Raw genomic sequence first — 19901 nt, 5'->3', positions numbered from 1 at the left:
CTCTTCATTATTTTATTACATTTTCTGTACGTTTATATATATATATAATTCCAGTAGCACTCCTTTTGCTGTGGTGGTTTTGGGTTCTGAGCTTGCAGTGGTTGTGTATGTATGTATGTATGTATGTATGTATGTATGTATGTATGTATATATATATATATATATATATATATATACACAGTGGTCGACAAATCACCAAAAAATCTACTCGCCGAACAAAAAAATCTATTCGCCACCTAGTACCACACGTGTGCTGCTTGGGCCAATAGGAGCTCGCCACGATGTTAAATCCACTCGCCCGGGGCGTGCAAATGTATAGGTTTGTCGAACACTGCATATATATATATATATGTGTGTGTTAGTCCCATTTTAACAATAATTGTATAAAAATTCATTCCCACATAATACTTTCCAAAATTTGCTTCAGTGCAAAACTAAAACCTGTGGATAACTCATCACCCAGATGTACTGTAATGGAATAAAGCCCTGTGTGATGGCGCGATGTGCGCGGTTACTGTGTCTATATTTATAGACTAGTATAGTCCACTGAACTGAAGCAGTTACTGCTAAAACAAATGGAAATAGATTATATTACCAAACTACCATTTATAAGCATCCCAACTATCCTGTGCTCCAGTTTATACAACAAATGACTAGATATTTTCGGTAGATTACTGCTGCACATTAAGGACCCAAAGGAATGTATTTACGTGAGGTACAAGACAGGGAATTTAATGCTGTTTTAGAGATTAACTGGTAATAAAAAAAACAGAAGCTTTCAAGGACCAAATAAAATGTTTTAGAAAATTGAACCATCATGTTGTGCCATATTTTGCCTTCGTTTTAAAGATTTAACTATTTGACATAACCATCTTAATATGTAATTTAGCATATGAAAAACATGTATATGGATTCAATCATTGCTTTTTTTACAGTCATTTTTAGTAGCTAGTTTCAACACTAAAAATGATACATATACAAGGTATGTTTTTTTTTATAAACTACATTATATGTACTATCCAGTTGAAAGGTAGCTGTTTATTTCTCTTTGACTCAATTCACTGATAAAGTGTTCTAAATGCCATATCAATGGCAATAGCATGACTACAAGTTTTAATAGCTTAATCTATTACTGTATCAATCAAATGGGTTTAATGAGACTATTTTTCTTGTTTTATGTTCCCAGCTCTAGGATGATGCTTGAGTCCAATACATGACAGAGTGAAAATGACATGCAGCAGAACTGGACAAGTCCCCTAAAAGACCCTTCCAGTCTGGTCTCTCTTGTACATGAATCCAACGGTTGACACAGCTATTCGCCTATCAAAACTCCCCGTGGGAAACAGAAATGTGCACTATGGATAGAGTGGGAGCAGCTTTATGCCCAGCAGGTGACATGGACATGGAAAACAGTAGCTTTGTTACAAAAACAGGCACCTGCTTCCGTTACATTAACATGAGCTTGGCCATGGAAGAGACAAAGTTAATTGCGTCTGGGTGGTTCTCCATCATTTTCAGCCTCACTGGCCTCTTCTCCAACCTGTTTGCCTTTTGCGTTTTGATCAGTGCTTCGAAGACGACACGCAGCCGATCACGCTCCTCTTTCCTTATTTTCCTCTGTGGTTTGGTATTCACAGACTTTATGGGACTACTGGTAACTGGGACCATTGTGGGGACGTACCACATCACCAACTTTAGCTGGATGGCGATAGACAAAAATTGCCACTTTTGTAATTTTATGGGTGTTTCTATGGTATTTTATGGGTTGTGCCCTCTTCTGCTGGGCGCCACGATGGCAGCAGAACGCTTCTTTGGTATAAATAGGCCGTTTTCACGCTCCGCCAATGTGTCTAAGAAGAGAGCTTGGGGCATTGTGGTCATGGTCTGGTTCTTTGCCTTCTTTTTAGGGTTGCTGCCCATAATGGGCATAGGAAAGTATACACTGCAATTTCCAAAATCCTGGTGTTTTCTGACCTTACTACACGACTCAAAGAACATTGCCTTCGGCCTGCTCTTTTCGATGACTGGCATCTTCGCTGTTTGTCTCTCCTTTGTCCTCAACACCATCAGTGTAGTGACGCTCTGCAGGGTTTATCACGACCGTGAGTCTGTACAGAGGCGGCGTGACAGTGAAGTGGAAATGATGGTCCAGCTAGTTGGCATCATGATAATTGCAAGTGTATGCTGGCTCCCATTGCTGGTAAGTTAACACACTTTGCAAACTCGCCATTCTTTGCATTTTTCACTTGGAAGCAGTTTATTCTTTGCCCAAACAGCTGCTGACTTAGCATTAATTATGTTATTGTATTTGACCTAAATATAATTGTGGCAAGAGGCATACTGAAGTTTAATGTATTTTGGGTCATGTTAAAGTATGTTATGGTCATATTTTGTCAAAAATTAGTACACAATACATTAGTTATCTGCCAGTTACAATTAAATGAATGTGGTGTAAGGTTACTTTTCAAATGTAAATATGTCTCTGGGTAAAAAAGGCTTTTATTGGTTATATAATCCATGATTTGTCACACGTGAAGTGAAAACAATGTGCTTCCAAACTGTAACATTTAGCTAGAGCAGTGGTTTCCAACCTTTTTTTTTGGTTAAGGAACCTCAAGTGAAATTCTGAGGAACCCCCAACCATCTCTAAAAGCAACTCTGTGATCAGATGCATTGTAAATTCTTCTGTATTTGATACAATTTGCAAATGGCCAGAAAATTGCCAATGGAAACCCAAGGGTTCCTAGGAACACTGGTTGAAAAACACTGAGCTAGACTATGTATAGAGTATTTACAGTATCTGTGAATTGAATATCACAGACTACATTGTAAACTCATCAGGTAAGATCAATTCGGTATTCATTTTAGTACTGGGATGAATCAATTTGGAACCCCAACCCCATATAAAACAAATATAGTATTTCTTTATTTGAAAAAAAAAAAAAGTAATGTACAGAGGTATGTATATAATAATAATAATTAATAATAAAGAATAATATCCTCATCCATTATGTGTATCCTAGAAAGATGTCTGCTATAAATACTGTTTCCATCCCTGATGGGACTGATTTCTGCATTTAGATACAAAGTACAGATTATTCTATTTCACAACTAGTCAGGCACAAAGCAAAGTCATTATTTTGCAAAGGTCCAGAGAATCCATCCATTTTCCACCATATGAAGCCTTCTGAAATATATTCAGTGTGTCTGTACTTCTGCCAAAAATAGTTTTCATTACTTCCTGATGTCTGGATTATTTTTGGGATGAATGCCGATGGACCTATAAATACCATATTGGGCCCCTTAAAAGACAACAACATCAGTCCTTTTTGCAGGTTCTAATTTAAAAAAAAAAAGAAAAGAATTTTAAAGGCATCAGACACTAGGATTTAACTCACCAAACATACCACTGTCATTAATGCCATGTGGGACTAAATGCATCAGAGAGACAGCAACCCCGCATGTGTTGTTCTGTTTCCCTGCACTAGGGATGAGCAGAACAGTCCAAATCCGTTCGCCGGAATTTCCCAGATATTTTAGGCCGTATCTGTCTCCCCCCCTCCATCCCCTCCGGCCAAAAACCGTCCATTGATTTGGCATTAAAAATCTGAGCTGATTGTTAATAATCCAGACTGATTCTAAAATCCTTTAAAAAAACAAACACATTTTAAATCAGTTTGATTGGCCCACATGAGCGAGATATTTAAACCGAAGAGCGGCTGCTGGCGCCCTTACAGGGGTAAGTATCTCTGGAAGCAGGGGGGCCTTGGAACTGAAATTAATGGGGTTCTGCTCCACAAACCCACTGCTTCAAGCCTTTAAAAAAAATGGGACATTAGAATCCACCAAAGCAAATCGTCCTATTTGGGACTGGTCTGCGGACATCCCTGGCCGAAGGAACCGGCCAATCCGAGTGGGATCCAAATCCTCCCCCCAAAATATGCCCATCTCTGCTATGCACTAATGTTCTGTTAAAAGAAAGCGTTGGTAAATCTATGTTAGATTTATGCGTTGGTAAATCTATGTTAGATTTATGCGTTGGTAAATCTATGTTAGATTTATGCGTTGGTAAATCTATGTTAGATTTATGCGTTGGTAAATCTATGTTAGATTTATGCGTTGGTAAATCTATGTTAGATTTATGCGTTGGTAAATCTATGTTAGATTTATGCGTTGGTAAATCTATGTTAGATTTATGCGTTGGTAAATCTATGTTAGATTTATGCGTTGGTAAATCTATGTTAGATTTATGCGTTGGTAAATCTATGTTAGATTTATGCGTTGGTAAATCTATGTTAGATTTATGCGTTGGTAAATCTATGTTAGATTTATGCGTTGGTAAATCTGTTAGATTTATGCGTTGGTAAATCTGTTAGATTTATGCGTTGGTAAATCTATGTTAGATTTATGCGTTGGTAAATCTATGTTAAATTTATGCGTTGGTAAATCTGTTAGATTTATGCGTTGGTAAATCTATGTTAGATTTATGCGTTGGTAAATCTATGTTAGATTTATGCGTTGGTAAATCTATGTTAGATTTATACGTTGGTAAATCTATGTTAGATTTATGCGTTTGTAACTCTATGTTAGATTTATACATTGGTAAATCTATGTTAGATTTATGCATTGGTAAATCTATGTTAGATTTATGCACTGGTAAATCTATGTTAGATTTATGCGTTGGTAAATCTATGTTAGATTTATGCGTTGGTAAATCTGTTAGATTTATGCGTTGGTAAATCTATGTTAAATTTATGCGTTGGTAAATCCATGTTAGATTTATGCGTTGGTAAATCTATGTTAGATTTATGCGTTGGTAAATCTATGTTAGATTTATGCGTTGGTAAATCTATGTTAGATTTATGCGTTGGTAAATCTATGTTAGATTTATGCGTTGGTAACTCTATGTTAGATTTATGCGTTGGTAAATCTATGTTAGATTTATGCGTTGGTAACTATGTTAGATTTATACATTGGTAAATCTATGTTAGATTTATGCGTTGGTAAATCTGTTAGATTTATGCGTTGGTAAATCTATGTTAGATTTATGCGTTGGTAAATCTATGTTAGATTTATGCGTTGGTAAATCTATATTAGATTTATGCGTTGGTAAATCTATGTTAGATTTATGCGTTGGTAAATCTATGTTAGATTTATGCGTTGGTAAATCTATGTTAGATTTATGCGTTGGTAAATCTATGTTAGATTTATGCGTTGGTAAATCTATGTTAGATTTATGCGTTGGTAAATCTATGTTAGATTTATGCGTTGGTAAATCTGTTAGATTTATGCGTTGGTAAATCTGTTAGATTTATGCGTTGGTAAATCTATGTTAGATTTATGCGTTGGTAAATCTATGTTAGATTTATGCGTTGGTAACTCTATGTTAGATTTATGCGTTGGTAAATCTATGTTAGATTTATGCGTTGGTAAATCTATGTTAGATTTATGCGTTGGTAAATCTATGTTAGATTTATGCGTTGGTAAATCTATGTTAGATTTATGCGTTGGTAAATCTATGTTAGATTTATGCGTTGGTAAATCTATGTTAGATTTATGCGTTGGTAAATCTATGTTAGATTTATGCGTTGGTAAATCTATGCTAGATTTATGCGTTGGTAAATCTATGTTAGATTTATGCGTTGGTAAATCTATGTTAGATTTATGCGTTGGTAAATCTATGTTAGATTTATGCGTTGGTAAATCTATGTTAGATTTATGCGTTGGTAAATCTATGTTAGATTTATGCGTTGGTAAATCTGTTAGATTTATGCGTTGGTAAATCTGTTAGATTTATGCGTTGGTAAATCTATGTTAGATTTATGCGTTGGTAAATCTATGTTAGATTTATGCGTTGGTAAATCTATGTTAGATTTATGCGTTGGTAAATCTATGTTAGATTTATGCGTTGGTAAATCGGTAAATCTATGTTAGATTTATGCGTTGGTAAATCTGTTAGATTTATGCGTTGGTAAATCTATGTTAGATTTATGCGTTGGTAAATCTATGTTAGATTTATGCGTTGGTAAATCTATGTTAGATTTATGCGTTGGTAAATCTATGTTAGATTTATACGTTGGTAACTCTATGTTAGATTTATGCGTTGGTAAATCTATGTTAGATTTATGCGTTGGTAAATCTATGTTAGATTTATACGTTGGTAAATCTATGTTAGATTTATGCGTTGGTAAATCTATGTTAGATTTATGCGTTGGTAAATCTATGTTAGATTTATGCGTTGGTAACTCTATGTTAGATTTATGCGTTGGTAAATCTATGTTAGATGTATGCGTTGGTAAATCTATGTTAGATTTATGCGTTGGTAAATCTATGTTAGATTTATGCGTTGGTAAATCTATGTTAGATTTATGCGTTGGTAAATCTATGTTAGATTTATGCGTTGGTAAATCTATGTTAGATTTATGCGTTGGTAAATCTATGTTAGATTTATGCGTTGGTAAATCTGTTAGATTTATGCGTTGGTAAATCTATGTTAGATTTATGCGTTGGTAAATCTATGTTAGATTTATGCGTTGGTAAATCTATGTTAGATTTATGCGTTGGTAAATCTATGTTAGATTTATGCGTTGGTAAATCGGTAAATCTATGTTAGATTTATGCGTTGGTAAATCTATGTTAGATTTATGCGTTGGTAAATCTGTTAGATTTATGCGTTGGTAAATCTATGTTAGATTTATGCGTTGGTAAATCTATGTTAGATTTATGCGTTGGTAAATCTATGTTAGATTTATGCGTTGGTAAATCTATGTTAGATTTATGCGTTGGTAACTCTATGTTAGATTTATGCGTTGGTAAATCTATGTTAGATTTATGCGTTGGTAAATCTATGTTAGATTTATGCGTTGGTAACTCTATGTTAGATTTATGCGTTGGTAAATCTATGTTAGATTTATGCGTTGGTAAATCTATGTTAGATGTATGCGTTGGTAAATCTATGTTAGATTTATGCGTTGGTAAATCTATGTTAGATTTATGCGTTGGTAAATCTATGTTAGATTTATGCGTTGGTAAATCTATGTTAGATTTATGCGTTGGTAAATCTATGTTAGATTTATGCGTTGGTAAATCTATGTTAGATTTATGCGTTGGTAAATCTATGTTAGATTTATGCGTTGGTAAATCTATGTTAGATTTATGCGTTGGTAAATCTGTTAGATTTATGCGTTGGTAAATCTATGTTAGATTTATGCGTTGGTAAATCTGTTAGATTTATGCGTTGGTAAATCTGTTAGATTTATGCGTTGGTAAATCTGTTAGATTTATGCGTTGGTAAATCTATGTTAGATTTATGCGTTGGTAACTCTATGTTAGATTTATGCGTTGGTAAATCTATGTTAGATTTATGCGTTGGTAACTCTATGTTAGATTTATGCGTTGGTAAATCTATGTTAGATTTATGCGTTGGTAACTCTATGTTAGATTTATGCGTTGGTAAATCTATGTTAGATTTATGCGTTGGTAACTCTATGTTAGATTTATGCGTTGGTAAATCTATGTTAGATTTATGCGTTGGTAAATCTATGTTAGATTTATGCGTTGGTAAATCTATGTTAGATTTATGCGTTGGTAACTCTATGTTAGATTTATGCGTTGGTAAATCTATGTTAGATGTATGCGTTGGTAAATCTATGTTAGATTTATGCGTTGGTAAATCTATGTTAGATTTATGCGTTGGTAAATCTATGTTAGATTTATGCGTTGGTAAATCTATGTTAGATTTATGCGTTGGTAAATCTGTTAGATTTATGCGTTGGTAAATCTGTTAGATTTATGCGTTGGTAAATCTGTTAGATTTATGCGTTGGTAAATCTGTTAGATTTATGCGTTGGTAAATCTGTTAGATTTATGCGTTGGTAAATCTATGTTAGATTTATGCGTTGGTAAATCTATGTTAGATTTATGCGTTGGTAAATCTATGTTAGATTTATGCGTTGGTAAATCTATGTTAGATTTATGCGTTGGTAAATCTATGTTAGATTTATGCGTTGGTAAATCTATGTTAGATTTATGCGTTGGTAAATCTGTTAGATTTATGCGTTGGTAAATCTATGTTAGATTTATGCGTTGGTAACTCTATGTTAGATTTATGCGTTGGTAAATCTATGTTAGATTTATGCGTTGGTAAATCTATGTTAGATTTATGCGTTGGTAAATCTATGTTAGATTTATGCGTTGGTAACTCTATGTTAGATTTATGCGTTGGTAAATCTATGTTAGATTTATGCGTTGGTAAATCTATGTTAGATTTATGCGTTGGTAAATCTATGTTAGATTTATGCGTTGGTAAATCTATGTTAGATTTATGCGTTGGTAAATCTATGTTAGATTTATGCGTTGGTAAATCTATGTTAGATTTATGCGTTGGTAAATCTGTTAGATTTATGCGTTGGTAAATCTGTTAGATTTATGCGTTGGTAAATCTGTTAGATTTATGCGTTGGTAAATCTGTTAGATTTATGCGTTGGTAAATCTGTTAGATTTATGCGTTGGTAAATCTGTTAGATTTATGCGTTGGTAAATCTATGTTAGATTTATGCGTTGGTAAATCTATGTTAGATTTATGCGTTGGTAAATCTATGTTAGATTTATGCGTTGGTAAATCTATGTTAGATTTATGCGTTGGTAAATCTATGTTAGATTTATGCGTTGGTAAATCTATGTTAGATTTATGCGTTGGTAAATCTATGTTAGATTTATGCGTTGGTAAATCTATGTTAGATTTATGCGTTGGTAAATCTATGTTAGATTTATGCGTTGGTAAATCTATGTTAGATTTATGCGTTGGTAAATCTATGTTAGATTTATGCGTTGGTAAATCTATGTTAGATTTATGCATTGGTAAATCTATGTTAGATTTATGCATTGGTAAATCTATATCACCTCTTGTTACACAAAAATTAATTAAAAAAAGGAGCAGTACTTAAGATTCTAGGTTTTTTAACGGCAATTCTCAGATTTATAGACAAGATAGGATAGCAAATGCCCCATATTTACCCACTTAAGCGTTTTGGCAAGGCTTTTACGTTTTGTGTTATTTCATGCCCCAAAGCCTTGATAGCAAACTGTATGCAGAGCCCATGTAACCTCTTTGTTAACGAAAGAACCTGTATGCATTGTAGATCAAAGCATTGCAACTATTTTCAGTTGTGAAATAATGAATATATGATGTTACAGAATGTAATGATAAATAAGGACCATTTCACTACCCCACTCAGCCACACGGCGTTCCTACAAACTCCATTGGGTCACACATTATTTAGAATGGTTCAACTTAAATTAGAGCAATACCCGAACCATGCTAGATTTGAACAAACAGTAGGAGACTGGTAAGAGGGAAGATGTCTAACTTTATCATTTCCCCCTTCTCATCAGATTTTCATAGCGCAGACCGTTCTGCAACAGCCCAGCAAAGTTTTCACAGGCGACGAAATCCCGAGAGAGACAGAGAAACTTCTGCTTATCTACCTGCGAGTAGCGACCTGGAACCAGATCCTGGACCCCTGGGTTTACATCCTCTTCAGAAGAGCAGTGTTGAAAAGAATTTACCCCAGTTTAAATTCACGGCCATCAATTGTGTCTCTTTACCCAACTCTGACTGCATCCTTACGGCGCAAGTACACAAAGGAATCCGTGATAAGTTAATTAACACGCACAATGTACGGCGTTAAACAAATGCATGTGCGATGCAAGACTGTTGTCTTGGCTCTGCAAATATATATATATCAAGAAATGCAAGATGCAGTACCCTGTTTTAAAATACATCCCAGATTCGGGAATTACAAACAATGATGCATTTAAGTGCTGCTACAATTGCATACAAACAACAAAATATGTCACCTGACAGATAGGCGTCTCAGAAAATGGCGGACACGGTCGGACAGTAATCCCCGCTGCCTATGATGCCTGTAGGTGTCAGCACAGGGAGCCGTCTGCTCAGTCCTGCGTTTCATCACAGAAACTATTCGCCGGAAAGACCTCGTTTACAGCGCATCCCGGCGGTGGCTATAAGTTTGCTTTAAGTGTCCCTTATTATTAAGTAGTATAAGTGTTTTTGTTGTTGTAGTAAAATATGTGGGTGGGTTCTGTTTTCATTTGATTAAAATATACAGTGCTTATTATCAGCGTTAAAAAGCAAAACGAAACGAGCGCCCGGAATCCAAATACTGCATTTACATGGCAAACTATTTACTGATGACAGACCTATAAATGGAAACAGATAATAAACACAGTAAAACCCACAATATAAATGATCAGTGTTAAACATGAAAACAAAACGGAGACACATTTGAATTTGGCGTTTAACTGTTTAATTGTGTTAGTTTCCATACCCCTCTTGTGATGCCTTTGTCTCCTACAGTACCTATGGCTGGGCGGCGACAAGAGGTGGAACGCAATAAGAGATTATGTTTTTCATTCCGTTTCAGCCGATAGTGCAAGATGATCCATCGATAGTTTTTTTCCGGTGAAAACCTAAAACGGGAATCCCTAATGATTAGGAGTGTAATAAATACATACTGTTTCATTCCATATAGGCTAGGCCTTTGTGTATTCAATTAGTATTTTAGTAGGTAATGTTAGCATTCCACAAAACGTATGACACAATTGTCATAACACAACCATATGATTGCACAGGTACAGTACAGTGACTAGCTGCCTTCTAACTGCTACTTAATGAAATCTAAAAAAAATCCTCTGCTCTCAGCTCACTATGGAAAGACAAAACAAAAAGGGATTCATAAAAAGACATAGTTCATGAAAAAAGCAATAGGAAAAAGAGGACGTGTCATTGATGCTAGGTGGGCCTTGGAAATTACCATCCAAAATGAACCCTTTCTCAAGAAGAACATGAGTATCTGACCCAGGGGTGCTGAACTCCAGTCCTCAAGACCCCCCCTTCCCCCCGCAACAGGTCAGGTTTTCAGGATATCCCTGCTTCAGCACAGGTGGCTCAATTAGTGGCTCAGTCTTCAACTGAACCACTGATTGAGCCACCTGTGCTGAAGCAGGGATATCCAGAAACCTGATCTGTTGGTGGCCCTTGAGGACTGGAGTTGCCCACCCTGTGCTGATCTAACCAGTGATCTACCAGAGAGGTCCTCTAGCTGTGAGGGGGTTAAGATGTTGAGATGTCTAAAAGGTATCCCAGCCTACACTTAATCAAGTTTTCTAAAAGATCAGTATGGTAAAAACAGAAACTTCTTAGAACAGGGGTGCACAAACGTTTCCCCTTTGCGCCTCCCTTCCTTCTCTCCCCCCACCTGCTCGTGCCCCCCAACATACCTTGTCTCCGGTGTCAAATGACGCAGCAGGGTCACGTGACGTCACGTTGCTATGGCAATGTGACGTCACGTGACCCGCGGCGTCATATGACGCTGCATTGCCATGGTGACACATCGCCGAAGACAACGTAAGGGAAGTTGCCGAGGTCTTGTGCGATCACCCGGCATTTCATTTAAATGCCTTGGGGAAGAGCACGGGACCTCTGTAAGCGCCGTGCCCTCCCCTGGAAAATCTTTTGCCCCCCGGTTTGCGCACCTCTGTATTAGAGTATAAACAAGTCTGCCGAGTACCAATCCTTCCTGTGTTTTATTGTCACAGCTGAGGAGTCGAAAGTTACTGTTTTCAAAAGTATGGTTAACACAATCCCGCCGCCGGAGGATAGGATAAGACCTTAATGCCTCGTGTCCGCTGTTTAATGCATTTCACAAATGTTAAAAACTAACAAGACTAATCCACGTTAATGCCTCCAAGTCATGCGGATATTCTGTGACAGCTGGAACAAGTGCAGATGTTAAAACATACAGATGGTCACACGTCACTTATACACAGGGGTGGCACGCACTAAAATGATACAAGGGATAAGTGGTCTAGCGCTCATGTCACTGTGTCTCAAGTGTGTACTGTATGTCAACCTCTTTAAAACCTCAGTGTCAGCTTGTTGTAGCTTTGAGCAAGTCAATTTTGGCCATGTTTGCTAAGGGGTGCTCAGCCATAAGGCACCTCATGTGACAAGCAAGGGCCCATGTTTAATAAGAAGCGCTGCTTCATAATAAGCCTTCCAGCACGACTCAGTAAACATCGCCCTTTACAGCGTATTCAATTAAATGGGCTACAAGGCGTCTTCCATCTTATGGAGTAACACTGCTGTGTAAACATGAGGCAAGGTGCATTTGCTGCTTCGCACAGTTCAGTAAATACCGGCCTTTTGCGCTCTCTGCCCTGGACATCAAAATCACATTGTAAGCTCTAGAGCAGGGGAGGCCAACTCCAGTTCTTAAGGGCCATCAACAGGTCAGGTTTTAAGGATATCCCTCAGTCATGGACTGAGCCACTGATAGAGCCACCTGTGCTGAAGCAGGGATATCCTTAAAACCTGACCGGTTGGGGATCCTTGAAGACTGGATTTAGCCACCCCTGCCCCGGAGGGAAGGGATTTATGCTGGAATAGCGTACACCGCCAGCGCTATATAAGAAAAAAAAAGATATATATTTCTTGCTTTGCAGCTTTTTAAAGGTAACACCAGTGAATAATGAACCCCCCTCCGTGTGTTGTGTACCCCTGCAGCCTTAAAGTGGTTACAAACTCCCTACATAAGGGTAGATATGTAGCAAAGGCTCCCAGCTGCAAAACTAGGACCAAAAATAAACCTGCCCCATATTTATCAAGGGAAACAAAAACCCTGCACCTTCCACGGGTCTCATTTTCTTGGATAAATTGGGTTCCATTTTTTGCTCCAATTTTGCCTTTGTTTTGCAGCCAGGAGACTATTTTTTTTAATTTTTTTACATGACCCAGCGAGATCCACCTTTACCCTCAGGAGACAAGTCCTTTCATCCAGATGTCTGCGTCTTCCTTGTTGCATCCGGTGAGGGAGAGGATATTATAGAATATATATGGAGTATGTGATAGGTTTAACATTCAGTGTGATATGTTTCTGTTCATCTCAGGTAAGAGGCCCTTCCCATGACCCTTCCCATGACCGTTCCCATGACCCTGGTTTTGGGACAGAGCGAGGTTATGGGGAAGTGTCTGTGAATGGCACTGTCTACTATACAAGTGGGACAGCCCCCTTCCCACCTCCCAAAAAAACATTTGTATCACTTTTATTATATTATTATTTGTAAGGGACCTGCGCAAGGCTTTAAAATAATGGAGTGGCTTAGTGGCAATATAACTGCCTTTGAAGCAGGTGAACCCAGGCAAATCCTACAATCAGTTACTTGTGTCCTTGGGGAAGTCACTTCATTTCACAGCCTCGGATATCAAAACATAGATTGTAAGCTCTGTGGGGCAGGGACTGAACATTACATGTACAGCTACAGCACTATATAAAGAAAGCTGATATTAAAAATGTCATTTAAAGTGAAATATTGTGACTTGTACATGACAGTTTGTGAGAATATGTGACGTGCGGCCTGGTAGGGAGGGCCAGAAAGGAGCTCGCACCGCAAGTTCCTGCAACGGACTTCCTTTATTTCCCTCCCAAGGGAAAGCAGGTTGCAGCACACTTTCAAAATAACAGAACAAACGGTTCAAAGTAAAGCATACGTCTGTCAAACAACAGAAAGTTCTTAGCCTCTGGTAACAGAATGGGAGTCTGGGCTCACCCCCAGACAGGCGCGCTGGGACCTGTTTCCTCACAGATTGAGAGCAGAGAGAGACAGCAGGAAGTGTGCTGCCTGCTTTTCAAACCTCCCCTTTCCAATCAGCTAGCAGACCTACAGTACAAGCCGGGGTGTGGTTTCCTGGGTCTCCTAGAGAGAGGGAGTTTTTTTTTAACCTCTTGAATGCTCCCTAACATATAACCCTCCTCAGTGTCGTTCCTCGCACACTCACCTTTTGAAACATCCCCCGCCTCTCCTTTGCATGTACAGTAACTTCCTGGCCGTATGTTGAACCTGGAAGGAAAAGGACTGAAGGGAGAGGTACCAGGGCGTGACTCTGGGGTCTGTGTCCTTCATTGTGTGAAGCCATTTTAAGTGAACATGCCCTGTGACCAGGGTAAATGCCCTCAGGAGGTAATACCGGAGCGCCGACACTGCCCACTTCACCGCCAAGCACTCCTCGACTACGGAGTAGGCCAGTTCCCTTTTTTACCAGCTTCCTCCTGAGATATAGGACCTGACACTCTTCCCAATCTACCTCCTGCGACAAGACAGCCCCATAACCTACTTCTGAGGCATTCGTCTAAAGAATAAAGGGTTTCTCACAGGCTGGACTCTATAAGACTGGTTCTGAACAGAGTACTGTACCTTTTTCACACCCTGAAACGCCTGCTCACATTGTATTGTCCACTGGATCTTATTGGCTGCTACATTTCTTGTTAGGTTGATGAGTGGGGCAAGGATCATGGAAAAATTTGGTCCAAACTTCCTGTAATAATCAGCTAAGCCCAAGAACGTGCCTGCACCTTGCTACATGCAGGCTTTTTTGTTACTTCTCCTGATTGAGCATTTTGCTGTATTGGCAGTCAGGCCTAACTTTTTAAGGGACCTTAACACAGCGACACTTTAGCCAACTGTGTTTCCCAATCTATGGAATAGGCATCAAGGTGGGCTTCCGCATATGTGTTAAGGGCTAACAATATCTGATCCATCAACCTCTGGAAGGTTGAAGGAGCACCATGTAAACCAAAAGGCCAAAACAGACCAAAGGAAGTGGCCAAAGCAGTCTTTTCCTGCGACTTTCCCGTTAAAGGATCTGCCAATATCCCTTAATCATATCTAACGTTGTGATATAATTGGCCTTCCCTAATCTCTCCAATTCATCCACTCTGGGCATTGGGTGCGCATCAAATTTAGAAACCGCATTTACTTTCTAAAATCAGGGAGTAGAAGAGCACACAAGACCCTCATAGTGTAAACTTTGCATTCAATGAATAATATAGAGGCAACAGATCTGCAATTACCAGATGTAGAATTGCCAGCGGGATCGCAGGGCGCTAAGTGCAACAACTGTGTGCGGTGCTTAGTAGGTACCACTAACTGACATTTGGCTGTTCATGGTCTGTCCGGAGCTGCCGGGGCTTTTTCCCGGTATAAGAGTCCACGGTGCCACGGGATCCGCTAGATTGGTGGGTAGAACTGCAACATAACATTTGCAACATAACAAAGATACAGGGAAAGGTCACAGACCAAGTTGCAACAATTCTGCAAACATATTAACCCCTGATTCATGACGTGCTGGAACCAAGAAAAGACATACATATATACATAACATATACAGTATTACAATACCAATGTATTACGGACAGGTAGGGGTAAAGGCAGACTTAACCCTTATTAACAGCAGCCATATTTACCCCTTCCGTCATTGTGTGTGTGTGTGTGTGTGTGTGTGTGTGTGTGTGTGTGTGTGTGTGTGTGTGTGTGTGTGTGTGTGTGTGTGTGTGTGTGTGTGTGTGTGTGTGTGTGTGTGTGTGTGTGTGTCTGGCACTGGCTGTGTGTGTGGGGGGGGGGGAGGGGGGCTGGCACTGACATTGTGTGTGTGTGTGTGTTTGGGGGAGGGGGGGAGGTGGCACTGACATTGTGTGTGTGTGTACACACATTTTTTTACATTTTACACACAGTAATTTCCCACTGTTACAGCCAACAATATGGGTTTCCGGGCCCGAGGCCCATATCTCTGAACCTCCCTGCTTTGGATTATATATATGAAAAACTCCTCATTCCGTCAAACCGCAGGTCATGTGATACTGAAATGTGTCTCCTTGGTACCCAGAAACACCACAACTGAATCCTTATATAGAAGGCAGAGTTGTTTATAGAAACAGCCATTTGGACTTAATGCTGTTTATTTTAGTTTTTGTGTACACAAATTATTGTATACTTGTCACCAGATTGGATCCCGTCAGTGGCAGATGGGTCTCAAACGGCATAATGATAAATGGCAGATTCACACGGGCTCTTTAGAAAGTAAAGGTGTTGTAATTCAGAGGTAATATGCCGTGTAAATGTGGTTTTTCAACTCATTTTAATGGCAGCAAAGTTTATTTTCCAACGTTTTGTATAAATATATATATTGTGGCAGGTTGTGAGAAACAGACACAATTTGCAGCAGGCGTGTAATTCACTGATTTATTTTGTCCACAGACTTAAAATAAACAACACTTGTGGGTACACTGCCCCTTTATGGCAAAGTAACAAAATACCATGCTCCACTCATGAAGCTAACTAAAGAAAATAACTTCACTAACTACCATCACTGGCCAGCTAGGCTGGTTCCCAGCACATGGGTGCGCAAACTTTCCCCCCATGCGCACCGCTGCTTGCTCTCCTCAGCGCCTCACGTCAAATTATGCGTGTGGTCATGTGACATCATGTTGCCATGGTGACGTGATGTCACGTGACCCCACGGCGTCATTTGACGCCGGGTTACCATGACGACGCATCGCGGGAAGGGATGTGTATTATAGAGGCCTCGTCTGGTCCCCCGGCATATAATTTAGAGCACGGGACCTCTATAACTACTGCGACCCCCCAGAAAATCTAGCGCCGTGGCCAAATCTCCACTGGCCTTTAGTTGCCACTCACTTCGCCGCCAAGACATCTCCCTGCCGGCCACTTCGCCTCCAAGGTAAGCCCCTAACCTTACCCTAAAAAACCCTAATTCTAACTCTCACCCTACCCTAAAACCTTAACCCCCTATTCTACCCTAATAACCTTTATTCTACCCTAATAACCTTAACCTCTTACACTAATTCCCTACCCTAAAAACCTAACCCCCTACGCTGCAGCCCCTATCCTTAATTCCAAACCCTAACCGCTAAAACCCATTAAATTAACTTACCGGCGATGCAGCCAATGGCTGAGTGTCTAGCGGCGGAGCGGCTGCAGTGTAGGGTGCCATGGCGGCTGAACGCCGGCAGAGACTTGGTCACCGCTGTCTTGTCCATTCCGGTCACAGGTATAGTAACGCAATCAGCACAGTCCTCTCCAAGGTAGATTTGCTGTGTGCCAGAACTCTGGGTTGACAGCCTTCTCTCGCCCCTCTCTGTGCGACACTGGCTGTACTCTCAGGCTGAGCCTTCTCTCGCCCCTCTCTGTGCGACACTGGCTGTACTCTCAGGCTGAGCCTTCTCTCGCCCCTCTCTGTGCGACACTGGCTGTACTCTCAGGCTGAGCCTTCTCTCGCCCCTCTCTGTGCGACACTGGCTGTACTCTCAGGCTGAGCCTTCTCTCGCCCCTCTCTGTGCGACACTGGCTGTACTCTCAGGCTGAGCCTTCTCTCGCCCCTCTCTGTGCGACACTGGCTGTACTCTCAGGCTGAGCCTTCTCTCGCCCCTCTCTGTGCGACACTGGCTGTACTCTCAGGCTGAGCCTTCTCTCGCCCCTCTCTGTGCGACACTGGCTGTACTCTCAGGCTGAGCCTTCTCTCGCCCCTCTCTGTGCGACACTGGCTGTACTCTCAGGCTGATTTTTTAACTTTGCAGGTCAGGTTAATTAGTTGCACCTCTAAGCTAATGTCAACAGAAGTTAACCCCATCATGCTGGGAATACAGCATGTTCTAACTTTCTACGGACATAGAAGGAATCTCTAACTGTCACAATATATATATATATATATGAAACCCCCTTGATAGAATACAGCTCTGTATGCATGCTGCCTTCAGGCTGTGTTCCTCTCTGGTGTGTGCTGCTGGGAATTAGCCCCTGACAGAGCAGGAGGCAGCAGAACTACAACTCCCAGAAGCTGCTGTTGCTGAAACTGAAATAGGGACACATTACATGACATCCAATGAGGGCAAAGTTTCAGAGGTCAGTGAATCAGGACATGCAGGTGGAGAGACAGAGGAGAGCATGAGGAGGGACTGGATAGACCCTATGGAGAGCAGCCCCTGTCTCAGACAGCTGCACAAGCCTGAATGCCTTCAGACTTGATCAAGTGTGACTCGGGCCAGTCTGGTTCCTGTTGAGAGAGAGTGGAGATCCACTGGAGGGAGAACAGTACCTGGTGCAGCAAGGCCCAACAGGACCGTGCCAGAGAGTGCACGGCGTGTCAATCGCAATTAGAGGAGACCCTCAACGGCTGCAGTTAACAATGGTACCGAAGCACCTTTGTGAAGTACAGGCCTGCTACATGTTAGTGCATTAAGAGCTCCAACAGGGTGCCGGCACTATTTATATAGGTCCATATACCCAGGAGTGGGTGGCGGTCTTCTAACTGACACTGACACACACCTGCGCAGCACTATTGTTAAGTATATGAAGTGTCACATATAAAGTGTCTGTGGAGTTAATATTGGAGTTAGAATTTGAGGTGAAGACTACAAGAAGATCTGGACTCTGCACTATAACAACAACTCTGCAACTGTGAGAACTTGACGTTCTAAATGCTTTAATAATGTGTACTCTTCCTATACTCCAATACCTGGGAAGGCCCTCCTCCTGCATCTCATTATGCCCTCCCTATTGCTTTTTCTGTTTACTGTTTCCTCACTCCTTTGTAAATGTTTCTGTTCTCTCCAACTTCACCACTCCACTCCTATCCACATTTCTTCATCTCTCCTCCCCTCCACCTATGCCTGTGGCCATGCACTGCACCATTATTTATACACCTCTCTCCCAACAACTTCTTTACCCCTCAATAAAAAGAGCCCCCATAACTGCCCTATTCACATCCTCTCTATCTACTCTTTCCTGCTGCTGGTGATACCTTTCCTAATTCTGGACCCAGCCATATACACACCTGCTCTCACCCAAGTCTCCCTGCCACCTATTCCCCTGCTAATGGTATTAACCTATCTGATTGAATATTTACTAACCTTAAGACTCGCCTCACAAACCAAGCATCCCCAGGGCCGCAGACAGATTGACCCAGGACTAGAGTTGCATCCGGGCCCCCCCCATTTCACTCCTCACGAGCCACCTCTATTTCCCACCCTCTACCCATGTATTTTTCTCCCCTCCATATCACTTACACTCCCCCCTCCTGCCTTGCATGTATTTCTCTCCCCTGCATCTCACTCTTACTCCCTCTTTTCCTCACTGTCTCCCTCCCCCTCTCTCCTCTCACTTGCCTCCACCTTCCGTCAATTACCCCACTCTCACTCAACCCTCCCCCCCCCCCCACAAAATACCAAAAAAAAACACCGCCCTAAATACATATAACCCCACCCTGCAATACATAATAAAAATATCCCGCCCCCACCAATACATATTAATAATGCCCCCGCCAATACATATTAATAAGGCCCCCGCCAATACATATTAATAAGGACCCCCGCCGCCCCAATTAAAAAGACCCCCACTGCTTATATATAAGCAGTTGTATCGCACATGCTGTGTACTTATTTCCCGCCTTCTGAACGAAGACCATGTGTGGCATATTGAGTAGCAATAAAGGCCTGAGGCCTCCACCTCAGCACTACGTGTCAGTCTGGGGCCTATACATAAAGAAGGATTACATTTTATATATATATATATATATACACATATGCACACACATACACATACACACACAGGTATTACACCAAACGTGTCACGAGCAAATGATAAGTGAGTTGAAAAGACATTTACATAAGACAATGTTTGCAATCTGACACTTGAAGAACATAACATTTATTATTCTGATATAATCACTATTTATTTACACAGAAATTACTACAGCAACAACAGCCTAAATTAGTTTCAGATTATTTGCAATATACCAAACACACAATGTATTCTCATATAAACACTTCTCATATGTAATGATAAGGCCTACATGGCATCGCATGCAAAACAGCTATTTGAATTGAAAAATATATTTGTCTAAATACCACAAAAATAGGAACATTTTAGAATTCTATTTATATGGAATGGGACTCAGGAAATGTGAACTTTCTGTAATAAGCTGTTTGAGTTTTAGCGATTGGTTAATTTAAGATATTATTAATGTT

The 19901-nt window shown here is 40.2% G+C and overlaps 1 protein-coding gene and 1 long non-coding RNA gene across 2 annotated transcripts in view; one reads left to right on the top strand and one right to left on the bottom strand.

The window, feature by feature from the left end:
* The window catches only part of TBXA2R (thromboxane A2 receptor), a 48980-nt gene extending 38725 nt beyond the window's left edge, over positions 1 to 10255 (top strand). Inside the window, exons 2-3 of the mRNA XM_075611296.1 lie at positions 1187 to 2200; positions 9394 to 10255. Coding sequence (XP_075467411.1) covers positions 1349 to 2200; positions 9394 to 9663 — 1122 coding nt within the window. The 5' untranslated portion in view covers positions 1187 to 1348 and the 3' untranslated portion in view covers positions 9664 to 10255. The remainder of the gene's footprint in view (positions 1 to 1186; positions 2201 to 9393) is intronic.
* A 105-nt stretch (positions 10256 to 10360) lies between these two features.
* On the bottom strand, positions 10361 to 17502 carry LOC142501418 (uncharacterized). The gene is made up of 2 exons (XR_012803492.1): positions 16811 to 17502; positions 10361 to 10491 (listed from the first exon to the last, which is right to left on the bottom strand). It is a non-coding gene; the product is annotated as an uncharacterized LOC142501418 (long non-coding RNA).
* Between the last annotated feature and the right edge of the window lie 2399 nt (positions 17503 to 19901).

Source organism: Ascaphus truei, chromosome 8 (genome assembly GCF_040206685.1).
Source record: "Ascaphus truei isolate aAscTru1 chromosome 8, aAscTru1.hap1, whole genome shotgun sequence".
NCBI lineage: Eukaryota > Metazoa > Chordata > Amphibia > Anura > Ascaphidae > Ascaphus > Ascaphus truei.
Note: the sequence above shows the minus strand (reverse complement) of the source record. Positions and strands in the feature narration are given on the sequence as shown.